The 22,179-nt window shown below is 41.8% G+C and overlaps 1 protein-coding gene across 1 annotated transcript in view; it reads left to right on the top strand.

The window, feature by feature from the left end:
- The window catches only part of LOC125456053 (BTB/POZ domain-containing protein 19-like), a 163,439-nt gene extending 143,347 nt beyond the window's left edge, over window positions 1-20,092 (top strand). The window contains exons 6-8 of the mRNA XM_048538714.2: window positions 4,179-4,310; window positions 6,039-6,164; window positions 17,294-20,092. Coding sequence (XP_048394671.1) covers window positions 4,179-4,310; window positions 6,039-6,164; window positions 17,294-17,428 — 393 coding nt within the window. The 3' untranslated portion in view covers window positions 17,429-20,092. The remainder of the gene's footprint in view (window positions 1-4,178; window positions 4,311-6,038; window positions 6,165-17,293) is intronic.
- Window positions 20,093-22,179: the final 2,087 nt, after the last annotated feature.

Below are 22,179 nucleotides of genomic sequence, written 5' to 3'. Positions count from 1 at the left end.
CCTTTCTCAGTTTATCTTACTGTCATTTGCCCTGTTGTCAATTTTCTGATTTTAAAAAGTATTTGTAGAAGGAACAAAAATTTTAGGTAATAAAATGTGAGGCTGGATGAACACAGCAGGCCAAGCAGCATCTCAGGAGCACAAAAGCTGACGTTTCGGGCCTAGACCCTTCATCAGAGAGGGGGATGGGGGGAGGGAACTGGAATAAATAGGGAGAGAGGGGGAGGCGGACCGAAGCCCACCATACCCGGCACCTTCCCCTGCAACCGCAGGAAATGCTACACTTGTCCCCACACCTCCTCCGTCACCCCCATCCCAGGCCCCAAGATGACATTCCACATTAAGCAGAGGTTCACCTGCACATCTGCCAATGTGGTATACTGCATCCACTGTACCCGGTGCGGCTTCCTCTACATTGGGGAAACCAAGCGGAGGCTTGGGGACCGCTTTGCAGAACACCTCCGCTCAGTTCGTAACAAACAACTGCACCTCCCAGTCGCAAACCATTTCCACTCCCCCTCCCATTCTCTTGATGACATGTCCATCATGGGCCTCCTGCACTGCCACAATGATGCCACCCGAAGGTTGCAGGAACAGCAACTCGTATTCCGCCTGGGAACCCTGCAGCCATATGGTATCAATGTGGACTTCACCAGTTTCAAAATCTCCCCTTCCCCCACTGCATCCCTAAACCAGCCCAGTTCATCCCCTCCCCCCACTGCACCACACAACCAGCCCAGCTCTTCCCCCCCACCCACTGCATCCCAAAACCAGTCCAACCTGTCTCTGCCTCCCTAACCGGTTCTTCCTCTCACCCATCCCTTCCTCCCACCCCAAGCCGCACCCCCAGCTACCTACTAACCTCATCCCACCTCCTTGACCTGTCCGTCTTCCCTGGACTGACCTATCCCCTCCCTACCTCCCCACCTACACCCTCTCCACCTATCTTCTTTACTCTCCATCTTCGGTCCGCCTCCCCCTCTCTCCCTATTTATTCCAGTTCCCTCCCCCCATCCCCCTCTCTGATGAAGGGTCTAGGCCCGAAACGTCAGCTTTTGTGCTCCTGAGATGCTGCTTGGCCTGCTGTGTTCATCCAGCCTCACATTTTATTATCTTGGAATCTCCAGCATCTGCAGTTCCCATTATCTCTGATAAAAATTTTAGGTATCACACTTTTATCTTGGTTGAGGTTATTACCAGTTTTGAAGTTGAATAGTAAGACTGTAATGTATCTGCCAGCTATTGTAAGAATTTTACTAAATTTTGCTCCCTAAACTTGAGATAATTTTCGACTCTGTTAGTAGCACCTTAACCTGGAACAAGCCTGGTTCTCATGACCACCCTATATTTGCTGACTTACATTGACTTCTGGTCAAGCAATAAGCTGCAGAAGGAATTGGCAGCCTGTCTAATACCTTGCCTGTAAGGTTCTTGGCCGAACCCTCGGAAACATGGGGCAAGAAATGAGATAGACAAACAGAAGTTCTTAATATGGTTCGTTATGTTAAAGTGTAAATTATCAAACATAGGGCTTGGAATCTGATCATTTTGCTCTGCTGTTGGTTGTATAGGAGTCCAGTATGAAGGTCACTGTTCTGTCCCACTTGCTACTTATGTGACTTGGTTTGTTGGGGTGGATGTCATCACTTGCGGGTTTGTTTCTTCATAGTTGGTATATGAGGTTCAGTGCTACATGTTTGAGTGCCAGGACTCCAGGAATTCTCGTGCGTGACTTTGTTTGGCTTGTCCTAGGATGGCTACATTGTCCCAATTGAATTGGTGTCCCTCTTTGTCCACGTGTATTGAAGTTAGTGATAGTTTGTCATGTCTCCTGGTGGCTAGTTGGTTTTCGTGAATTCTGATGGCTAGTTTCCTTTTGGTTTAGCCTATGTAATGTTTTTGGCAGCCTTTCCGTGGTATCTTGTAAATCATGTTTTTGGTTCTGTTAGTTGTGGTTGTTGGATCCTTTATTTTTATCAGTAGCTGTTGTAGTGTAGCTGTCAGTTGTGTGCTACCATGATTGGTGAGGGGGTGGGGGTGGGGGGGGGGGGGGTGGGTGGGTAGGGGAAGTAATCTGATGGTTGTTTCAGATATGTCCTTAATGTATGGAAGGGTGACCAGTGTCTCCGGATGCGTTATGCCTTCCTGTTGTGGTCTGTTGTGCAGCTATCGATGGACTATGTTTTTTGGTAACCATTGTTTCTGGAGACGCCGTTATCAGTATTCTTCCTCAGCTTTGCATCACTCCGGGATGCTGCACAGTGTTGTGAATCGTTTGAACCGTGTTTTGATGCAGCTGCATTTGTAGGTATTGGGATGATTGCGAATGTAGCTGAGTACCTGACCCATATGTATGCTGATCTGGAGCTCACCATTGGCCATACGTTTGACTATTGTATCCAGGAAGGGAAGTCTGTCATTGTTCTCCTCTTCCCTGGTGAATTTTATGCCGTTGAGGATGTTGTTTATTTGTAGATGGGTTTCTTCCAGTTTAGCATGTTTGATGATCATGAAAGTGTCATCCATGTAGCGGATCTATAGTTTTGGTCGGATGTGGGAAGTGCTGTCCGTTTCTGTCTTTGCATTATGGCTTCCACTATTAATCCTGATATCAGTGATTCTGTGGGTGTTCTGATGATTAGTTGTTGGTGTATCTTACCATCGGAGGTGAAGCGGCTTTTGAGGCACAAATCCAGTAGTTTAAGGGTACTGTCTTTACTGATGGTGTTGGTGTTGTTGGGCATCTGTATCTATGACACCCAACAACACCAACGCCATCACCAAAGATGGCACCCTGTGCCTCACAACCCACTTCACCTTCAATGGCAGGATATACCGAAGAATCAACAGAACACCCAAAGGATCACCGATATCAGGATTAATAAGTCAGCTTTCCTACTCCTCTGTTCTGCGTGGCCTGCTGTGTTCCTCCAGCTCCACACTCTGTTATAATTGAGCTAAAATGTTTTGTTAGGTCTGTCTTTGTTGCACTATATTGGGAACAGGTGTCATCCTGTGAAAAGATAACAGGAGCCTATTCTGTGGAGCCTGTGCCACTTTCCTGATACTAGAGTTCATTCCCCCTACTACTCCGTGCAAGACTTGGGGAATGAAGTGTGATGGCCTTTAGTGTCATGCCTATGATATCCTTTCCACATTGCAGTCACATCTTTCGAACTATACTTCTGGCATTGACTGCAGACACTTCTTTACGTTATAGCTTGCTAAAGAGTTATAGTGTATTGTATAAACCAGGCTCCCAGTTTCATGCTTTTTTTCTGATGAAGGGTCTAGGCCCGAAACGTCAGCTTTTGTGCTCCTGAGATGCTGCTTGGCCTGCTGTGTTCATCCAGCTCCACACTTTGTTATCTTGGATTCTCCAGCATCTGCAGTTCCCATTATCTCTGATCCCAGTTTCATGCTTAGTTAGTTGACTGTGCACTTTGGGTTTTGGTGATTAACCTGACCACTCATAAAGTACGGAGCGTAAAGGCAGTCAGGACTGCTACTCCAGATTGCCATCTAGGGAGCTGGCCTGAATGGTGCACAAATGAGAAAAAATGTGGTTTTGGCTAGATGGGCCTATGTTATTGAATACTAGATCATCTTGTACAGTCTGAAGAATAAATGACAGTGGACAAAGAGGAAAGAAAGAACTCGCATATAGGTCATGCCTTTTATGATCTTAGTGCATCCCAAAATACTTCATAGCCAATGTATCTTTTCTGAATATTAGTCACCTGTACAATATAAGGAAAGCATGGTATTCTACTAGACCCGAACTCCACACTTTGAGTTCAGTCACGGACAAGTTTATGGGGAATGTGTGAACTGAAAGCAGTGTTTTCTCCAAACCTCTGAGCAGAATACTCTGTCTAATGTTGACTTGTGTGACATCCGTAGTGGCTTAGAGAAGTTGCATGTGAAGATAAGGGGATTTAAATAGATGGGAATATAGCATTGACATTTTCTCAACAAAGCCATATGTTAGGCAGAGAAAAATGGATGACGCAATGCAGTTGAGGAATTCAAATAGTAAACTATTCTGTATGTTGGCAGTTCTTTTGGATATACAGTCCATATAAAATGTACCAGGCAACCAATGTATTCAAATATATAATTTTCTTTGGAATCACACAGTACATTTTAATAAGATGAATCATCTGATCTCTCCTCAGAGTATTGTGAAGACCCGAGGCTTCCATGAGCTTTCTGATCCTGCCTTGCTTTCTATTCTGCAGAGTGACCTGCTCAGTATTGATGAACCGGATTTAATTAGTTTTGTCAGAGAATGGGCTCATGTTAACTCGGTAAGTCTAGATGTGTGAAATCTGGCTTAAATCTGCTGAAGCTATCATTGAATTGGGTCCTGTGGAAACAGATCTCTCTGGATACTGTAGATTGAGTATGTGACATTCAAATCTAAATTACTGTCTTTTATTATATGTGTATATTTTCACAATGTAAACTCAAATTAGTGCAAAGGCAAAGGGATGCACATTTCAAAGTGTTAACATCAGATTGCATTTGTATTCAGCTTTTCAGAGAGATCATGGTGAAACTCTAATCCATCAAATACTTTTATAACTGTACCAAACAACTGTTAGCGTGGGGAGTTAAACATATGGTTCACATTCAGCTGCCCCAAGTCTCCTGGATACTCCTATTAGGCAGCAGGTCTTTTACATATCACTTGTTATATTGGAATACCCTTGTCCTGACTTCATACTGTCATTGCCCACCCCCCACCCCAGACACTTGCTTTGCAATGGTCGGAGCCAAAACTATTTGAAAGTGACAGAGAGACTAGAAACAATAGGGTAGATGATTAGAATTCAAAGGGGGATTGAACAACAGAGGGAGAGTGAGGAAATGGTCGTGGTGTGGTGGAATGTGATTGGTCATTGCTGCTGGGCGTTGAGGACAAAGGGAGCAAAGATTGGGGTGACAGGGGACTGGTGTCAGAGAGGATGGCAGGACCAGGCCATAAAAGCGAACATGAGACTGATGAACAAATGTTAGGAGATGAACTAGAGGTTATAGGCTGGGAATTGGGGCTTGGAAATGTGGTGTGAGGAGAAGGAGGGAGATTAAGGAATGGGATTTGAGAAACTGAAGCAAGGGGGTTAGAGAGGAATTTGGCAATCAGAAGGAAATAAAGTATCATGCAGTTTGAACTTCAGTGATGTGGGAGAGAGGAATGTGAAATGGGATGCAATTGTAAGGACATGAGGGCTCGTATTCCTTTCAGAAAATTGAGGACAACTACAATATAGTGCGTCGCAGTTGTGACTCACGTGAACTGATGCTGCTAGCTGCTCACGATATTATTAAATTGCAAGCACCATGGGAAGGGCAGTGAAATGAAGAAGGTTTGAAAACAAACAGGCAGTGGGACACAGTAACGGCCTGAAGCCAGGACACGCCAACCTATTTCTCCATGCACAATAGAAAGGGAGTTAAATCAACTTCTCTTATCATTTCTTCTTGGCTTAAGAGATGTTGTAAAATACTTGCAAGGTGCATGCCTCACCTAGGTTTGCACAGGTTTTGAAACACAAGTAGGATTTTTCTTTGCATTTTTATATAATTCAATTACTGATCTCAGGCTGCTGCCAGATACACCTAGAAACACTGAGGGCCAATATGGTGGCTGCAATGTTGCCAGGGCACATTATACATGCCCATTAATTGGCATATATTGCAACCACTTTATCTCTTAAAAATTGGAAAAAATAGCAATCCATTTTCTACCCTAAATATCTCCAGCCGACTGCGCTGCAAGACCAAGAGCCAAGTTACAAAATCAAGCCCATCTGGTAAACTGAGTCTGACATCACTGTTTTTATAGTTTTAAGACCAGGATAAAAATCCTCTTTGCCCCTCTAAAATCCGAGACCAAGTGTAAACTTCATGATATTTATAAAATGGGGTAGGGAGCCAACTACATCACCCAGTTATCAAGTTAGAAAACGTCTGTTTTGTCCTAGATTTAGCTGAAGAATATCCTCTTTTGTCATTTTTATCTTCCAACATAGGTAGTTTTGGACAAACCGGTACCCGAAATAGCAAAGGACATTATCTGTGAACTGCGGCTTTTCCTGTTGAGCCCTGAAGAGCTGACAATTCTGGAAGCTGAAAACAAGAAAGATAACCTCATTCCTGTAAGTTTATCCAGCAGGTTTATTAATGAGATTGCACTTTAATGGGGAAAAGGGACAAACCTTTATATTTATGTTTGTGAAGAAGTAAATAATGACATAAAACATTGAGATACATTCATTTGTTACAAGCAAATCACAACGAAAGTGATATAACCCCTCTGCAAATGATTGGCTGTATTTTGCAGATATGTTTGTATCTATCATTCTCATCCAGGCTGATACTCCTGCTGCCATTTAATGCCCATTGTGACATTAATTATCTTGAGATGAGAGTCCCTCCCAGGCTCCACTTCCAAGGGCTGCTGACCAGCCAGATGCTGAACAAATATCTGGTCCACACAGTGCCAGTGGGAGCATTGGTTGCCACTGGGACTGCACTCAGCCTCCAGTTTATTCCCTGGTGCAGGATGCAAGGTACGTGGGGCAGCAGGATATGACGAGATCCAGGCTGGCATGCACTGGCAAGGGGGATTGGGACTGGAGAAGACAGTGGTAGGTGGGAAAGAGTGGGGATATCTGGAATTTGGGATGGAGTGAGGGTTTGCTGAAATTCTGGGTCGATACAGCAGATACATAGAGGAGGCACCCACCTCCCCACTTACCCTCCAGACCCCCAGCAGTGTTATTTGCTGGATTTCCAATTCATCACCCACCTCAGCTTCCTGCTGATGGAAAAAGAGGCAAAGGAGGGGAATGGCCCTTGACTGCCTCAATTGTCCACTTAAGGAACTTTAGTTGGGACATTGTCAACTTGTTTCCAAGACACTGGTTTAATCATGGGAGCCCCTTAAAGCTCTGTCTGCAGATTTCCCTGTGCTCCACTGCTTGTAAAATTGTAGCAGATACAGGGGCAAGCGGATAAGTAGCAGGAAAGGGCCCATAGCATCGAATGGCCCTTCCACTTGCCAGCCCCGTGCAGGGGAATGTATGATTCTGCCTAGCACTTCAAAAGTAAACTGCAAAATCAATTAAACAAACCTTCAGATCACCTTTTGAATAACACAAGAGCCTTAAAATAAAGTCTCCTCTGGAATGACCGAGTGTTTATGCATGAAAACAGTTGTGTGATACTTTTAATGAAACCTTTGGTAGCAGGATAAGCCCCAATAACAAGCTATTTCAGGGGTGATCATTGTAACTATTACCAGTTATGGAATTGCTCAGTGGAGTTCTGTACATGTTCCATTTTAGCCTTTAAACCACAGCTATTCTGTTTATGTAGCAAATACTCGGTGGATGGTGGAATTAGAAATCTGCCTGATCAGATTGACAGTTTTACAAAAAGGCAGACAGAGCTTTAAGGGGCTCCCATGATTAAACCACCCTCCAGTATATCAAAAACAAGTTGGAATCTCTGAATTAGAGATTAACTAAAAGCCCACAGAGGTGCCCAGAGGTGGAATGATATTTAAAGAAATGTTGTTTAAAACAAAACGTAGATTCATCCGGGGGACAGTGCCGTCCCTTTTCATTACTAAACGTGCACAAATACATTTCTGCACAAAGCTGAAAATGTATTGCGTTCCTGATTCAGTTTCCATAAAATTTTAGAAGTATCTGTTCCAGTAGAGAGTTGTAAACCTTTAGCAGGCAAAATGTTTTATCATGTAATCTGAGCCCAGGGACTGCATTAGAATGACTCACCATGCAGTTCTTGCTAGTGTGTGGGTTCTATCCATTCTCTTTCACGTCTTTACCTTCAGTTCAAAACCACAATTTCTTCATAAATTGAAGCAGATCATTCTGGCTGGTTTTTGTGAGCAGATTATGGTTTAGAAATTAAAACATTTCTAGACATAGAATTCTGTACTTTAAAACATTTTCTTTCCATATTTAATTTATTTTCTTATCACCTTGGCCTCATCAATTCATCGCTGTTCTTCTGATGCTTGTCTTTCTTTGAACAGTTGACTTTGTTACTCACCTTTACCTCCAAATGGAGGCTTGCACTAAGATTTTGTCTTATTTCCCTTTCTCAGCCTCTGCAATACATGACTCACTATTCTTCATGATCTCCATTTATATCTCAAAGTAAGTTGTCTTTTCTCCTTTGATTTTGCCATCCTGACCATTTTTGCCCTATGTAAATACTTCCATCTTGGTCACCCATTTGCATCTCATCTCATCTTTCTACCTCTGCATTGTTGATTACAAGCAAGACCATCCCTGGATATTGCCTTGAAACTTTGACTATGCTCAACCTACAGCTTCCAACCTCACCTCCTCTTGCTTCTGTCCTTGGAAAGCACTAACAAACTGCCAACTGGGTATTCTTTGGCTTTCTATTAGCTCCAGGACTCCTGCGACTTCTTCCCTCCCCAACCTCCATCTTCAATGTCCTTGTCCCCAGAAAAACTTAGATAAATGGAAATTGGAACAGGAGTGGCCAATCAACCCTGCAAACTTACTCTGACATTCAATGTGATCATGGCTGATCCTCCAGCTCAGCACCCTCTTCGTGCTGTTTCACCATACCCTTCATCCCTTTAGCCATAATAGTTCTACCTAACTCGTTCTTGAAAACATTCAGTGTTTTGGTCTCAACTGTGTTCATAGGCAAAGAGTTCTGCAGGCTTACCTCTTTCTGGGTGAACAAATTTCTCCTCCTCTCAGTCCTAAATGGTCTACCCGATATCTGGAAACTGTGACCCTAGTTCTGGAATCCTATTTGTGAAAATATATCTGCAAAATGTCAAACTGTGATAGAGAAAATATACAAAGGAGGGAACCTAAGCAGAACATAAGAAGCAGAAAGTTACAGAGAATCGGAAGATTTATGTTTTACCTTTTACAGGGAAACGCGATGTGCATCAGATCAACAGATGGGTATCATTATGAAGCTGTTGTCAACCTAACTTGCTCATTAAAAGAGTGATAGAGAGACAAACACAACGAAATTTATAGTTCTGAGGAAGAATCACTTGACATGAAACGTTAACTCTGATCTCTCTCCACAGATGCTGCCAGGCCTGCTGAGCTTTTCAAGTAATTTTTGCTTTTGTTTCTGATTTGCTGCGTCCACAGTTCTTTCGACTTTTGTGAAGCTGATAGTGACTGTTGGCTGCTCATGATCACAACGTTAGAATTGGCAAACTGTACATTTATGCAAGATTAAGGATTGTGCTACTGACACAAAAGCCAGTAGAGGGAATGTGACATAATAGTGTTAAATTCACAATTCTACACAGATTTTCATACTTCATAACAAAATCAATGGGCATCAAGGCTCAAACTCTCCACTGGTTGGAGTCATACCTAGCAGGTAGGAATTTGTAGTTATTGGACGTCAGTCATCTCAACTTCAGGACCTCTCTGCACGAGTTCCTCAGGAGAGTGTCTTAGGCCCAACCATCTTCAGCAGCTGCATCAATGACTTTCCCTCCATTATAAAGTCAGGAGTGGCGATGTGCAATCATCAGGAAACAATGTCCAGGACCATTTATGATTCCTAAGATACTGAAGCAGTCCATGTTCAAATGCAACAAGTTTTGGACAATATCCAAGCTTAGGCTGACAGGTGCGCAAGTAATATTCACCTCACACAAATGCCAGGCAATGACCACCTCCAATAAGAGAAATGTAATCACCGCCCCATGACATTCAATGGTGTTATTATCACTGAATCCTTATTATCAGCATCCATGGGGTAACCGTTAACTAGAAACTCAAGTGGACTCACCACATAAACACACTGATCAGCTCTTATAGCCAAAGGCTACTGCATCGAGTCACTCACCTCTTGACTACCCAAAGCCTGAATGCCATCTACAAGGCACAAGTTAGGAGTGTGATGGAATACTCCCCATTTTTCCTTTATTCATTTACAGGATGAGAGTGTTGTTGGCTAGGCAGCATTTATTGTCCATCGCTAATTGCCCGGAGGGTGGTTGAGAGTCAACCACATTGCTGTGGGTCTGCAGTCACATTTAGGCCAGACCAGGTAAAAATGGCAGTTTCCTTCCCTCAAGAGCTTTAGTAGATGTGTTTTTCGAACAGTTGTCAATGGATTCATGGTCATCATTAGATTCTTCATTCCAGATATTTTATTGCATTCAAATTCAACCATCTGTTGTGGCAGGATTTGAACCCTGGGCCCCAGAATGTTATCTGGGTCTCTGGATTAACAGTCCAGCGATAACATTACGAGGCCGTTGCCTCCCCCTTGCCTGGATAAGTGCAGCACCAACACCACATACAAAGGTTGACACCATCCAGGACAAAGGAGTCTGCTTGATTGCATCACATCCACAAATATCTGTTCCCTGTAACACCGATGCTCAGTAGCAGCAGTGTGTACTGTCTACAAGATGCATTGCAGAAATTCACCAGAGATCCCTAGAAAGTACCTTCCAGCTAATGGACAAGAGCAGTAGATATATGGGAACACCACCACCTACAAGTTCTACTCCAAGCCTCTCACCTTGCTGACTTGGAAATGTATCAACATTCCTTTGTTATTGCTGGGTCAAAATCCTGGAAATCCCCCCTGCAGGCACTGTGAGTCAACCCACAGCAGATCAACTGCAGCAGTTCAAGAAGGCAGCTTACCACCCCCTTCTCAAGGGTAGCTAGGGACAGATAATAAATGCTGGCCAGGTAGCAACACTCTCATCCATCGAGTGACTAAAAAAATCCTTCGTTTCAAAAATGGGGCAAAAGTACTGAACTAATTGTGTTGCACTCTCTGATGAAGGGTCTAGGCCCGAAACGTCAGCTTTTGTGCTCCTGAGATGCTGCTTGGCCTGCTGTGTTCATCCAGCCTCACATTTTATTATCTTGGATTCTTCAGCATCTGCAGTTCCCATTATCACTAATTGTGTTGCATGTTGTTTCATTGTAAAACTTTAATGTCTCAGGAGCTTAAGCTCGTGTAATAGGTTAAGACATATTCCTTAAACCTCTTGGAATGGGTTTGAGTGTGGCAGAGAGTGCTGAGATGGTAGTTTAAAGGATCCTCTGTGAAATGGGGTACATCAGCCCAATTCCAATTTAACAAATATTCACACAGAGCTTTGTTCTTTAGAGGCTCCTTTTCTTTGAGTAATAGACTTTGGAGTTAGCCAATCATGGCAGCATTTCTATGGCAATGCCTAGATCAGTTGGAGTGGCTTGCCTGTTTTGAATTTAATCAGTTCACTAAGACACTTAGCAGTCCCTGTAGCATCTCCATGCCATTCAAATTTCCAGTTAATTAGCTAATAATAATAATAAATTATTGCTTTCTTCTAGAATTGTTTTTTTTTAGACAATTTCCGTTTTAGACTGATGAGTGCAAGACAAAATGTTTTGACTTCAAGTTTCTTTTTAGCAAAGTTTAAATTATTGCAGATCACCAAGTCCATAATAGTTAGTATGGGAATTGGAAAGAAAATGCTCTTATCATGTAATCTGTGAGGAATATTGCCCTGTAGAAGGCTATGCTACACTGATCAGAAAGGACGTGGTTAATATGTACTTGTCTCTTAAGGGGCAAAGTTCACCATTTGCGTAATTAAACAACAAGCAAGGCAGCAGACAGTTTCAAGCTAAAAGAAAAGGCTTATACAAATGCAATGAATAGTATAAACCCTGCAGACTGTGAGGGGTAAAAATAGCGCAAAATGAATAGATAAATTGTAAAGAACGCAGACAAAGTTATGAGGAAAACTTTAAAGGGATATTAAAGTTAATGGCCAACGTTTTAATAATTATTTTAATAGAAAGAGAGTGCTAAAACAGAATGTGGGTTCATAAAGACAAATGCTGATGAAATGAGAATTTGACAATCCTGTCAAATGAGTACTTTGCATCCATTTTCATAGTTGAGGGAGAAGGAAGTTGAAATATTTTTATAATGGTGAGACAGGAGCTGTGAGGGAGGAAAAAGGAGTGAAGTGCATAGCTGTCTAAAAGCTAGTGCTCAGATACAAAAAGTGACCTAGCAAATAATAATTGTAAAATTAGAATTAATCCATTTAAAAGTGAAACCAGAATCGCTTGTTTCACATAAGACAGTGAGAAACCTGAACTCTCTCCCTCACAAGGCTGTTGGGCCAGTTGAAATATTTCTGAAGCTATTTTAAGATCTGCTGTTTGGATGATGGTATTATCCTTCTTTATAATGCATTTGAACACAGTGATTTCACTGTATCCGTATTATTTTCTCACTTACAAGGATCAGCTGGAAAACATGGAAGATTACAATCAGCATCACAGACAGTTTGCAGAGAAACATACAGGAAAAGCTGAACCATGACATGGAAGTAATTGTTCAGCAAATCTTTTGTTAAAAAGAAGGACTGAACTTGATTAAAGCAGCAAAAGCACCTCTAATTTCACTCTTAACCTCCACCCCCTTCATCCCAGCAAACACATGCATATATATACATACAAGTAAATTATAAATTTAATTATTGTGCAATTGGCAGCACATAATTTTGATAATTCTGGAGACCTGTATTGCTGTCAAAATGACGTCACACTAATTACAGTCTCTGGATTAACGTAGAACTGTGTTTATTTTGACTTTCTTTCAGATGCTGTTGAGAACACTTATATAAAGGGTCTTGGTGATTTTTATCCTAGGATGAAAGCAAAGTTATGTGCTTGGACTATAACGTGACATGCCGACGGTTCTTTTAGAGATTTTTAATTTGTTTTAGATACACCTCTGGGTTCAGCTTTGGTGGTCTTTCACATAAATGGACATAAAATCCCTTATAATAGACTGATTAGCAAGGTCAGATCACATGGAATACAGGAAGAACTAGCTATTTGGATACAGAACTGGCTCAAAAGTAGAAGACAGAGGGTGGTGATGGAGGGTTGCTTTTCAGACTGGGGGCCTGTGACCAGCACTGTGCCACAAGGATCGGTGCTGGGTCCACTGCTTTTCATTATTTAAATAAATGATTTGGCTGTGAACATGGGAGGAATGGGTTATAAGTTTGGTTAGTAAGTTTGCAGATGACACTAAAATTGGAAGTGTAGTGCACAGCAAAGAACATTACCTCAGACTACAATGGGATCTTGATCAGATGGGCCGATGTACTGAGGAGTGGCAGATGGAGTTTAATTTGGATAAATGTGAGATGCTGCATTTTGGGAAGGCAGGTCAGAGCAGGACTTAAATACTTAATGGTAAAAGCCTGGAGAGTGCTGCTCAACAAAATGACCTGGGAGTGCAGGTTCACAGCTCCTTGAAAGTGGAGTCACGGTTAGATAGGATATTGAAGAAGACGTATGGTATGATTGCCTTTACTGGTCAGTGTATTGAGTATAGGAGTTAGGAGGTCTCATTGCAGCACCACATGACATTGATTAGGCCACTATTGGAGTACTGCGTGCAATTTTGGTCTCCCTGCTATTGGAAGGATGTTGTGAAACTTGAAGGGGTTCAGAAAAAATTTATAAGAATGTTGCCGGGGTTGAGCTGTAGGGAGAGGCTCACTAGGCTGGGGCTATTTATCTGGAGTGTCAGAAACAGGGGTGAATTTGTAGAGGTCTATAAACTTTTAGAGGGGCATGGATAGGGTAATTAGACAAGATCTTTTCCCTGGAATGAGCGAATCCAAAACTAGGGGGCATAGGGCTCAGGTTAGCGGGGAAAGATTTAAAAGAGACTTAAGGTGCAACTTTCTCATGCAGAGGGTGGTGTATGTATGGAATGAGCTGCCAGAGGAAGTGTTGGAGGCTGGCACAATGACAACATTTAAAAGGCACCTGGATGCGTGTATGAATAGGAAGGGTTTAGAGGAATATGGGCCAAATGCTGGCAAATGGGACCATAAATTTTTATAGGACATTTGGTTGGTGTGGACAATTTGGACCAAAGGGTCTGCTTCTGTACTATATATCTTTATTACTGTATAACTAGGGATTTACCTATGCTGCCAATATCTAAGCATACTATATCAGGATCAAAGGGTGGGAACAATAAATCCTGATATAGTATGAGGCAATTTTCATAACTACTTTCTGTAATGCACATTTATTTTATCTTCTAGTCAATGGGTTAATACACACAAATGAATTTAAGCTGGTCTTAAAATTCTGCTCCGATATCTGATAGTCTTATTATAAACCTACAGGTTGATTTATTTTGCATAAGTTTTATGTAAAAGAAAATAACATCAACTGTGAACTTTAATCTATCTAGTGATTATCCTTTTAACATAAAATGACAGAGGACAATACACTGTTCTTATTCAAATGCTAAACAAAGTTGTTACGATACCCATAGACTGATAACTTTAGAAAAAAGATTAAAAATTTCAGTGATCAGTTTAAAGGAATCATACATGATGCTAGGTTTTAAGACTTTTACTGTAACAAACAAACTAAAATCAACATTAAGGCTGTGGATCCTAGAGATCTGAAACAAAAACAGAAATTGCCGGCTAAAGGCAGCAGGTCTGACAGCATCTCTAGGAAGAAAGCAGAGATAATGTTTTCTCAAAATGTTAGGTCTGCTTTCTTCACACAAATGCTGTCAGATCTGCTGCCATTTCCTCAATCAGCAATTCCTGTTTTTCTCACAAAAGAAGACATCCCTTATTGGTATTGTAACACACTTGAAAACCCTATGCGACATTTACAATTTATATTTTCTGCAATTTCATGTCAGAATTTTTTGTTTATTTGAGCAGAATTGGCAATGGCAAGAAGTGTGGGAAAATACAGTATAAATGGAAAAATCAGATTCTGAATATTCAGATGCTGAATAATGTCTGATTTTCTTCTGTAAAGGTTTAAATGGTGAATTTTGACATTAGCCGATGAGTAGTAGTTATCTTTTACTCAGGCATTGTTATGTTAGGTAACTCACCCCATTTCTGTGCAGCTCTCAAATCTCCTCTCTTTGAAAAAATAGATGGTGCCAATTCCTGAAATGAAAGTCAGTACACTTACCTTGTGGCTGCAGTTCACTACTTGCTTCTTTAAGCCTTCAAACAACTCCACCGTCACCATCAATGCCCTGCGTACTTCATGAGCATCATCCTTCATCATTCCTCAGTCCCCATTGGGCATCATCAAATCCCCAGCCACCCCACATCATTATGGACTGCTCTTGGATTGACTGACTCTCCACTTCATCCATTCAGGACTTCACCCTGGAGCTCAGATTCAGCAATAATTCATATTGCTCTGCCAAGTCACTGTATACAGGAGTACACATGCATCTACACACAATGTAGCTTATGTCTCTTAGCTTACTATCTTAAAGATCACTCACTTTGCGTTTATCTGAAGGCTGTAAGCCCATGTGGCTTTCATTGCTTTTTAGCACATGCCTTCTTTAGTTCTAGGTCACAGGTTGCCAGCCGTTTGCATTATGTTTTAGTGCAGTGGGAGGTGCAGGCAGCTTGTTACAGTGGGAACTATTGACTAGTTAAGGAAGTGGACACATTGCTGCATGGCACTATTCTATGTCAATGCCACACCTGAAAGAATGTGTTAGCTCCTTAAGTGGCAGACTCACTCCATGTACTTCAAGTGAATGATCATGTCTGAAAATGAAAGGGGAACAGTCCTTGTTGGGGTCAAGGACACTATGGTCATTTGGGAGGGAGCCACCAAACCTAGTCAAGGGACTTGTCTGATTTCACTCCAGGGGATTGGTCCTTTCAGGGTTTGGGGGTCGGGGGGTGGTGCGGTCAGGTGCTACCAGCCCAGGGACCACAGGTAGGTCAGTCAAGGTGCAGTGGAGGCATCAGTCCTGGAGCTGAGCCATCCTCAAATGGGGCTATCCTTTCAAATCAGTCTGGTGAGTGGGTCACAATCAGCCTTGGGAGTTTGGACATCACTGATGAGTGTGTAGGGTGCAGCTAATTATCAGGGTGCAGCCTGTTGAATCCCAAGGAAAAGAGAAGTGAGGTTCATTGGACTGGGTCCCTGAGGGAATGACTCCAGTGAAAGGATGCTGTTCACAATAAAAATGTAAGATTTCGTGGTGCATGGAGGAGGAGCAGAGGGTGGATTTTATTCACAAATGACAAGCTACTTGGCCTCAACATGGAGAAATTGTATGGGCAAATAAGGGCATGGCAATTTGCAAAGCCATCATCTCAGGGGGTAATGTGAGAACGTTAACAGCTATAGAACCATGATGAACAGAAACATGATGAAGCTGAAAGACCACGAGGATACAGGGAAAGCACCATAAAAGGGAACATGATCTCAGGTGGAGCCTCAGTCCAGGATTTTTTTAATCAGACTGGTGGAAGTCTGATGGTCTGCACAAAGTAAGGGTAGCTGCATATTTCTTTATGTTTGTATGTGAAATATGGGATTCAGTGAGTCTTGTTTGGAGTCCCCTGTCTCTGTGGTAACCAACAGCTGGTCTATTGCCAGGTAAACCCTAATATTACTTTACACTATTCCCCTCCTTCCCTGGCATCCTGTTTTACTTAAAATTGAAAGAGACAATTTAAAATGTGACCATCGTATGAAATGTCACATTCATAGCACACGTCTTTAACTGGATATTGCTCTCTGGCTCACCAACATTACACTTGAGAGAGTTTCCGCCTTTTCTCTGCCAGATTTTCATTACTTTTCTTGGCTGATCAAATTGCCAAACCCCACTAATTCCCCATGAATGAAGTCATTTCTGCATACCATGTGTGAGTAATTACTGGATTGCCCTTACTAAACTTCATTTGTCTCAAACCGATGTCTTACCATTATTCTGAACAGCAGGTTCATGTAAATTTAAGTTTACATCCCCAGGGACTGCAAGCTGTGAATTTGGTCTTTTGTAAGCATAATTGAACCTAAGTTGAACTGAACTAAGCAAGTTATAAAACTGAAGGGAATAAACTTAAATTCACAGGAAAGTACTTAGCTTATTCTGGAAGTTCTTGCAAGGAGATTTTCATACCATTTATGTTTCCTTTCTGTTGTAGCACCAAGTTCGTTTGCTTTTCACTGAATTTGGAACCGTTGCAGTTCCATTTGGAGTGCAACATCCAAATTTGCATTTGCTGCTTTTGGTAGTCATCTGTTCCTTACACTTACAGTCTTAAGTGTGAAATAATTATGTTCAGCTCAATTTTTAATGTTTCCTATCCCCACAGGATGGGGAGAGAAAAATGATTTGATGTTTTTGAAAGGTTGTCAGTTGAATCCTCTTTCTTTTGACATTATAGATGGACAAAATAGCTGAAGTGTGGAAGTTCCATGCATTAAAGAAACCAAGTGGAATTGCAACACATCTTCCTCGGAGACGGAAAGGCACTCGGCTTCGAGAACATCACAAGTATCTCGACCTATACCACAAATAGAGGCCTATGATGCACAATGTTATGTAAAGACTGTACTCTAATCTTAGATGAGAAGAATTCATCAGTTGCCATTACTGAACTGAATCAAACTGATTTGTCCTGGAATATAGTACAAGCCATTACACTGGGGCTGTATCCCGACCAGCTTCTACATTGTAGGATAATAAAACCAGGACCTGCAGATGCTAGAGATCGGGAACAAACAAAAATAGAAATTGCTGGAGAAACTCTGAATCCTGTGACCTTCGAACTTGAAATGTTAGCTCTGTTTTCTCTCCAAGATGCTATCAGACATGCCGAGTTTCTATGGCAATTTCTGTTTTTGCTTGATTTTACAGAGCAGTGAGTTGATTGAATTACTCTGAAAGCAACTATATTGTGCTTTACATAAGGCCAGTTTCATATTCTGAAATCAGGCTACTATATTTTTATATATGTAAAAGCTACAGTTGGGACTGAGTGACTCAGTTGGCATATCATTCATTCACCACTAGAACCTGGATTTGATTCATTAGAAAAGTCCTAAATAAAGTTTAAAAAACCAAAAGAATGCTGGAAATCAGAAACGAAAACAGAAATTGCTGGAAAAAATCAGCAGGTTTGGCAGCACCTGTGGACAGAAGTCAGAGTTAAAATTTCAGGAACAGTGTCCCTTCCTCAGAAGAGTCTAAATAAGTAACTAAATAAAATTAGCTCATTGCAGTCTGAACACATCCATGAATTCATGGCTTAGAATTCTCCACAATTCAATATTTGGCACTTAATTCAATAGGGTGACTCAGACAGGAGAGAGACTTCTCAGCCAGAAGTATTTTGTTCAAGTCCACTCCAGGAGTTGTTGGCCAAGGAGGGTGAGTTATAACATCGCCAAGAGTGGTTGATTATCAACTTGCAAGTCACCTCTGGCAGGCAGTAAGTACTGGAGAGTCCCCTGGTCAGCCATGCTTTATGTAGAAGGTGTCCCTCAAATTATAGTTTTGCAACCTCTTACAGGGTAAACTAACCATGGAAACAGGCATAAATGTATGCTGATGTAAAAGCCTTAAGGCGTAAGCTGGGTCCTATGCAAAGGCATCATTAACTGGAACCTGACGCTACTGTTACCACTTAAAACAAGTGAATTCTGTGCCTTCACACGTGCCCAGCATCCAGCTTTACATGGCTTCAAAGAGTTTCCCACCAGCGACCTTTATCTTGTTCGTTGAATAGACTGTTATTGTACCACAAAAGTAGCATTGAAATTGTCGTTTGTAAGCCATGGACGAGCACTTTATCATCTGTCTCCCAAGGTTATTTTGCTTATATTTTAATATGTTGATGTTCTTAATTACTGTTGACGTTGATGACCAAAAGTAGACAATTCCTTCCATACTCAATTGGACATCCATTTTAATTGAAATACTGTATATTTAGGATATAAATCAAGAACAACAAAGGAATACGTGAAGACTGGCTGAAAAAAAGCAAGGCCGAGGCCACAAGAGTGCTTTCTTTTATTCAAAGGCATATGATTTTGTTAAAGTCATGGCAACGGCAAAGTACGCAGCACCATGAGGTTTTAATTCTAATCCTATTATAATTTTTTTTGGTGTAACTTATAGGCCTCTAAACAGAGGCTGTGAAATCTGAGTCCAAATCAATGTGTTATAACTGAGTGCCCCAAAAGCTGGTTAGACAGTATTTTATCAATTTCTCTTATACAATATTTGTAATCATTACCGTTACTTCATGAAATTTTGTTGTGGGGCCTCACTGAGTATGTACTGTATATCAAAGACAAACAAACAGACTCTGGAGTTATATTGACCAGAGAATGACCAGCACTTTGTAAGTGTGGGAATGTAACAGATATTTTTCTTGTTCATGTTTGTTGCTTTGTGTAGCATTTCAGCAGTACCTTGTGTAAATAGTTATAGGTCCAGGAACCAAGCAACAGAAGACTGGGTGAAAGAATCAGACATTACTTACTCATTCCATAGAAGTTGAATCTTGCGATAGTCTTAAAGAGAGAATAATGCAAGTCTGGCAATTTGACCAGGCCTGCATTAGAAGGAGAATATCTCAAGGGGAGGGAGAAAAGGGGAACAAAGATAAATCAAAGCAATAAGCATCCAGTGACCTTTGAACAGATGGGTTGCTGTGTAAAATGTTAAAGAACAGCTGACACTGTGACTCAAGGCTATATAGAGGGGAACAGATAATGGCATAAGCCATATGTCTGAAACTTTTTAACAAAAATTGGAAGTGTTGGGAAACTGAGCCCTTCATGCAGCTTTTATTTGTGTCAACAGGCCTGCTTTTTGGGACGTGTGCCTTGTTGGTGTGACTTTGTTATGCACCCTTCAGCTCACAATTAATGTGTGCTTTAATTTGCTCTGATGCATGCTGCTAGCAGCATGGCAACGGCAACAAAACATCTGAAATGTCATTGGTAGGCGTAACAGAGCATCACCTTAGGCATTGAGAGTTCAGGTTTTAGAAAGAAATAGCAACATCGGAAAAGGAAGGGGAATTACAATAAGCCACTTAGAGTCCAATCACATGGAGAAAGCAAAATAATGAAAAAGAAAGGTTGAATTAAGAGATACAGGGAAAAGAAACATATGAAAAGGAAGAAAAAGAAAAAAATTAATCCCTAAGAACAATTTACCTGCTGACACAATGGAAATCCACAGCTTAACAAAATGTGGAGCTGGATGAACACAGCAGACCAAGCCGCATCTTGGGAGCACAAAAGCTGATGTTTTGGGCTTAGACCCCATCTGATGAAAGGTCTAGGCCTGAAACATCAGCTTTTGTGCTCCCAAGATGCGGCTTGGTCTGCTGTGTTCATCCAGCTCCACACTTTGTTATCTTGGATTCTCCAGCATCTGCAGTTCCCATTATCTCAGTCCACAGCTTAGATTGTTCAATTTCTGGACTGGAAAGATTGGTTAACATAGCATTGAGAATCATCATCTCATGAATATGGTTCTTTGTTGTAAGATTTACATTTTTTGGAGCATTTACAAACAGGGCCAATAAAATGGCCACAGGCTCTTCACATAAGCAGACAGGTTTGGTGATGTCAATTGGCATGACAAGCTTCAGGATGCTTCCATACATACATTGCTAACTGAACCACATTTTGCCCCGCATCAGTCAATTTGAGATAGGGAGCTATGATAAGGTTCCCCACAGCAGGCTCATTCATAAAGTCAGGAGGTATGGGATACAGGGTGATTTGGCTGTCTGGATTCAGAATTGGTTGGCTGACAGGAGGTGGTTGTAGATGGTAAGTATTCTGCCTGGAGGTCACTGCTGAGTGGTGTCCCGCAGGGCTCTGTTCTTGGGCCTCTGCTCTTTGTAGTTTTTATAAATGACTTGGATGAGGAGGTTGAGGGGTGGTTAGTATGTTTGCTGATGACACAAAGGTTGGAGGTGCCGTTGATAGTATCGAGGGCTATTGCAGGCTTCAGTGAGACATTGACAGAAAGCAGAGCTGGGCTGAGAAATGGCAGATGGAGTTCAACCTGGATAAATGCGAAGTGATGCATTTTGGCAGGTCAAGTTTAAATGCTGAATAGAGGATTAAAGGCAGGATTCTCGGCAGTGTGGAGGAACAGCGGGATCTTGGTGTTCAAGTGCATAGCTCCCTCAAAGTTGCCACCCATGTGGTTGTTAAGAAAGCATATGGTGTTTTGGCTTTCATTAACAGGGGGATCGAGTTTAAGAGCTGCGAGGTTATGCTGCAGCTGTACAAAACCCTGGTGAGACCACACTTGGAATATTGTGTCCAGTTCTGGTCGCCCTATGATAGGAAAGATGTGGAGGCTTTGGAGAGGGTGCAATGGAGGTTTACCAGGATGCTGCCTAGACTGGAGGACTTGTCTTACAAGGAGAGGTTGACTGAGCTCGGACTTTTTTCTCTGGAGAGAAGGAGGAAGAGAGGTGACCTGATCGAGGTGTACAAGGTAATGAGAGGCATGGATAGAGTCGATAGCCAGAGACTTTTCCCCAGGGCAGGATTGACTGCCACGAGGGGTCATAGTTTGAAGGTGTTAGGAGGACGGTATAGAGGAGACGTCAAAGGAAGGATCTTCACCCAGAGAGTTGTGAGCGTGTGGAATAGTTTACCAGTGGTAGTCGTGGAAGCGGAGTCATTAGTGACATTTAAGCGACTGCTGGACATGCCCATGGACAACAGTGAATTGAGGGGAATGTCGGTTAGGTTATTTTATTTTTGGATTAGGATTATTCCACGGCACAACATCGTGGGCTGAAGGGCCTGTACTGTGCTGTACTTTTCTATGTTCTATGACAGCTATTAAACAAATACAAGTATATTAATATTTAATCTGCAAGAACATTGATAATAATTATCAATGCACGTCAGGAAATTTGCTGGAAACTCCAAGTGTAAAGTTAATTTTAACTACTTTGGCAAGTGTATCATCCAGTAGATAGCAAGTGGTTTGGGTACATAAACAGGAGTTACTGAAAAAGCTCAGCAGGCCTGGCAGCATCTGTCGAGAAAAGATCAGAGTTAATGTTTCAGGTCCGGTGACCCTACTTGTAAACTGCTTCAGTCGTTGGTCGCTGTGCTGTGGTGGTAAGGGATGACATCATCTCAACATCTATCCTGTCAGATCTCCTTAGAATTTTTCGATCTGACCAAACCCCCTCAGAACCTTAGAGTTAATTACAAACACTTACAGTGACAGAGCTATACGGAGACATAGTTGAAATTTGCTGCATGTGGGTGTAAAATT

Source organism: Stegostoma tigrinum, chromosome 8 (genome assembly GCF_030684315.1).
Source record: "Stegostoma tigrinum isolate sSteTig4 chromosome 8, sSteTig4.hap1, whole genome shotgun sequence".
NCBI lineage: Eukaryota > Metazoa > Chordata > Chondrichthyes > Orectolobiformes > Stegostomatidae > Stegostoma > Stegostoma tigrinum.
Note: the sequence above shows the minus strand (reverse complement) of the source record. Positions and strands in the feature narration are given on the sequence as shown.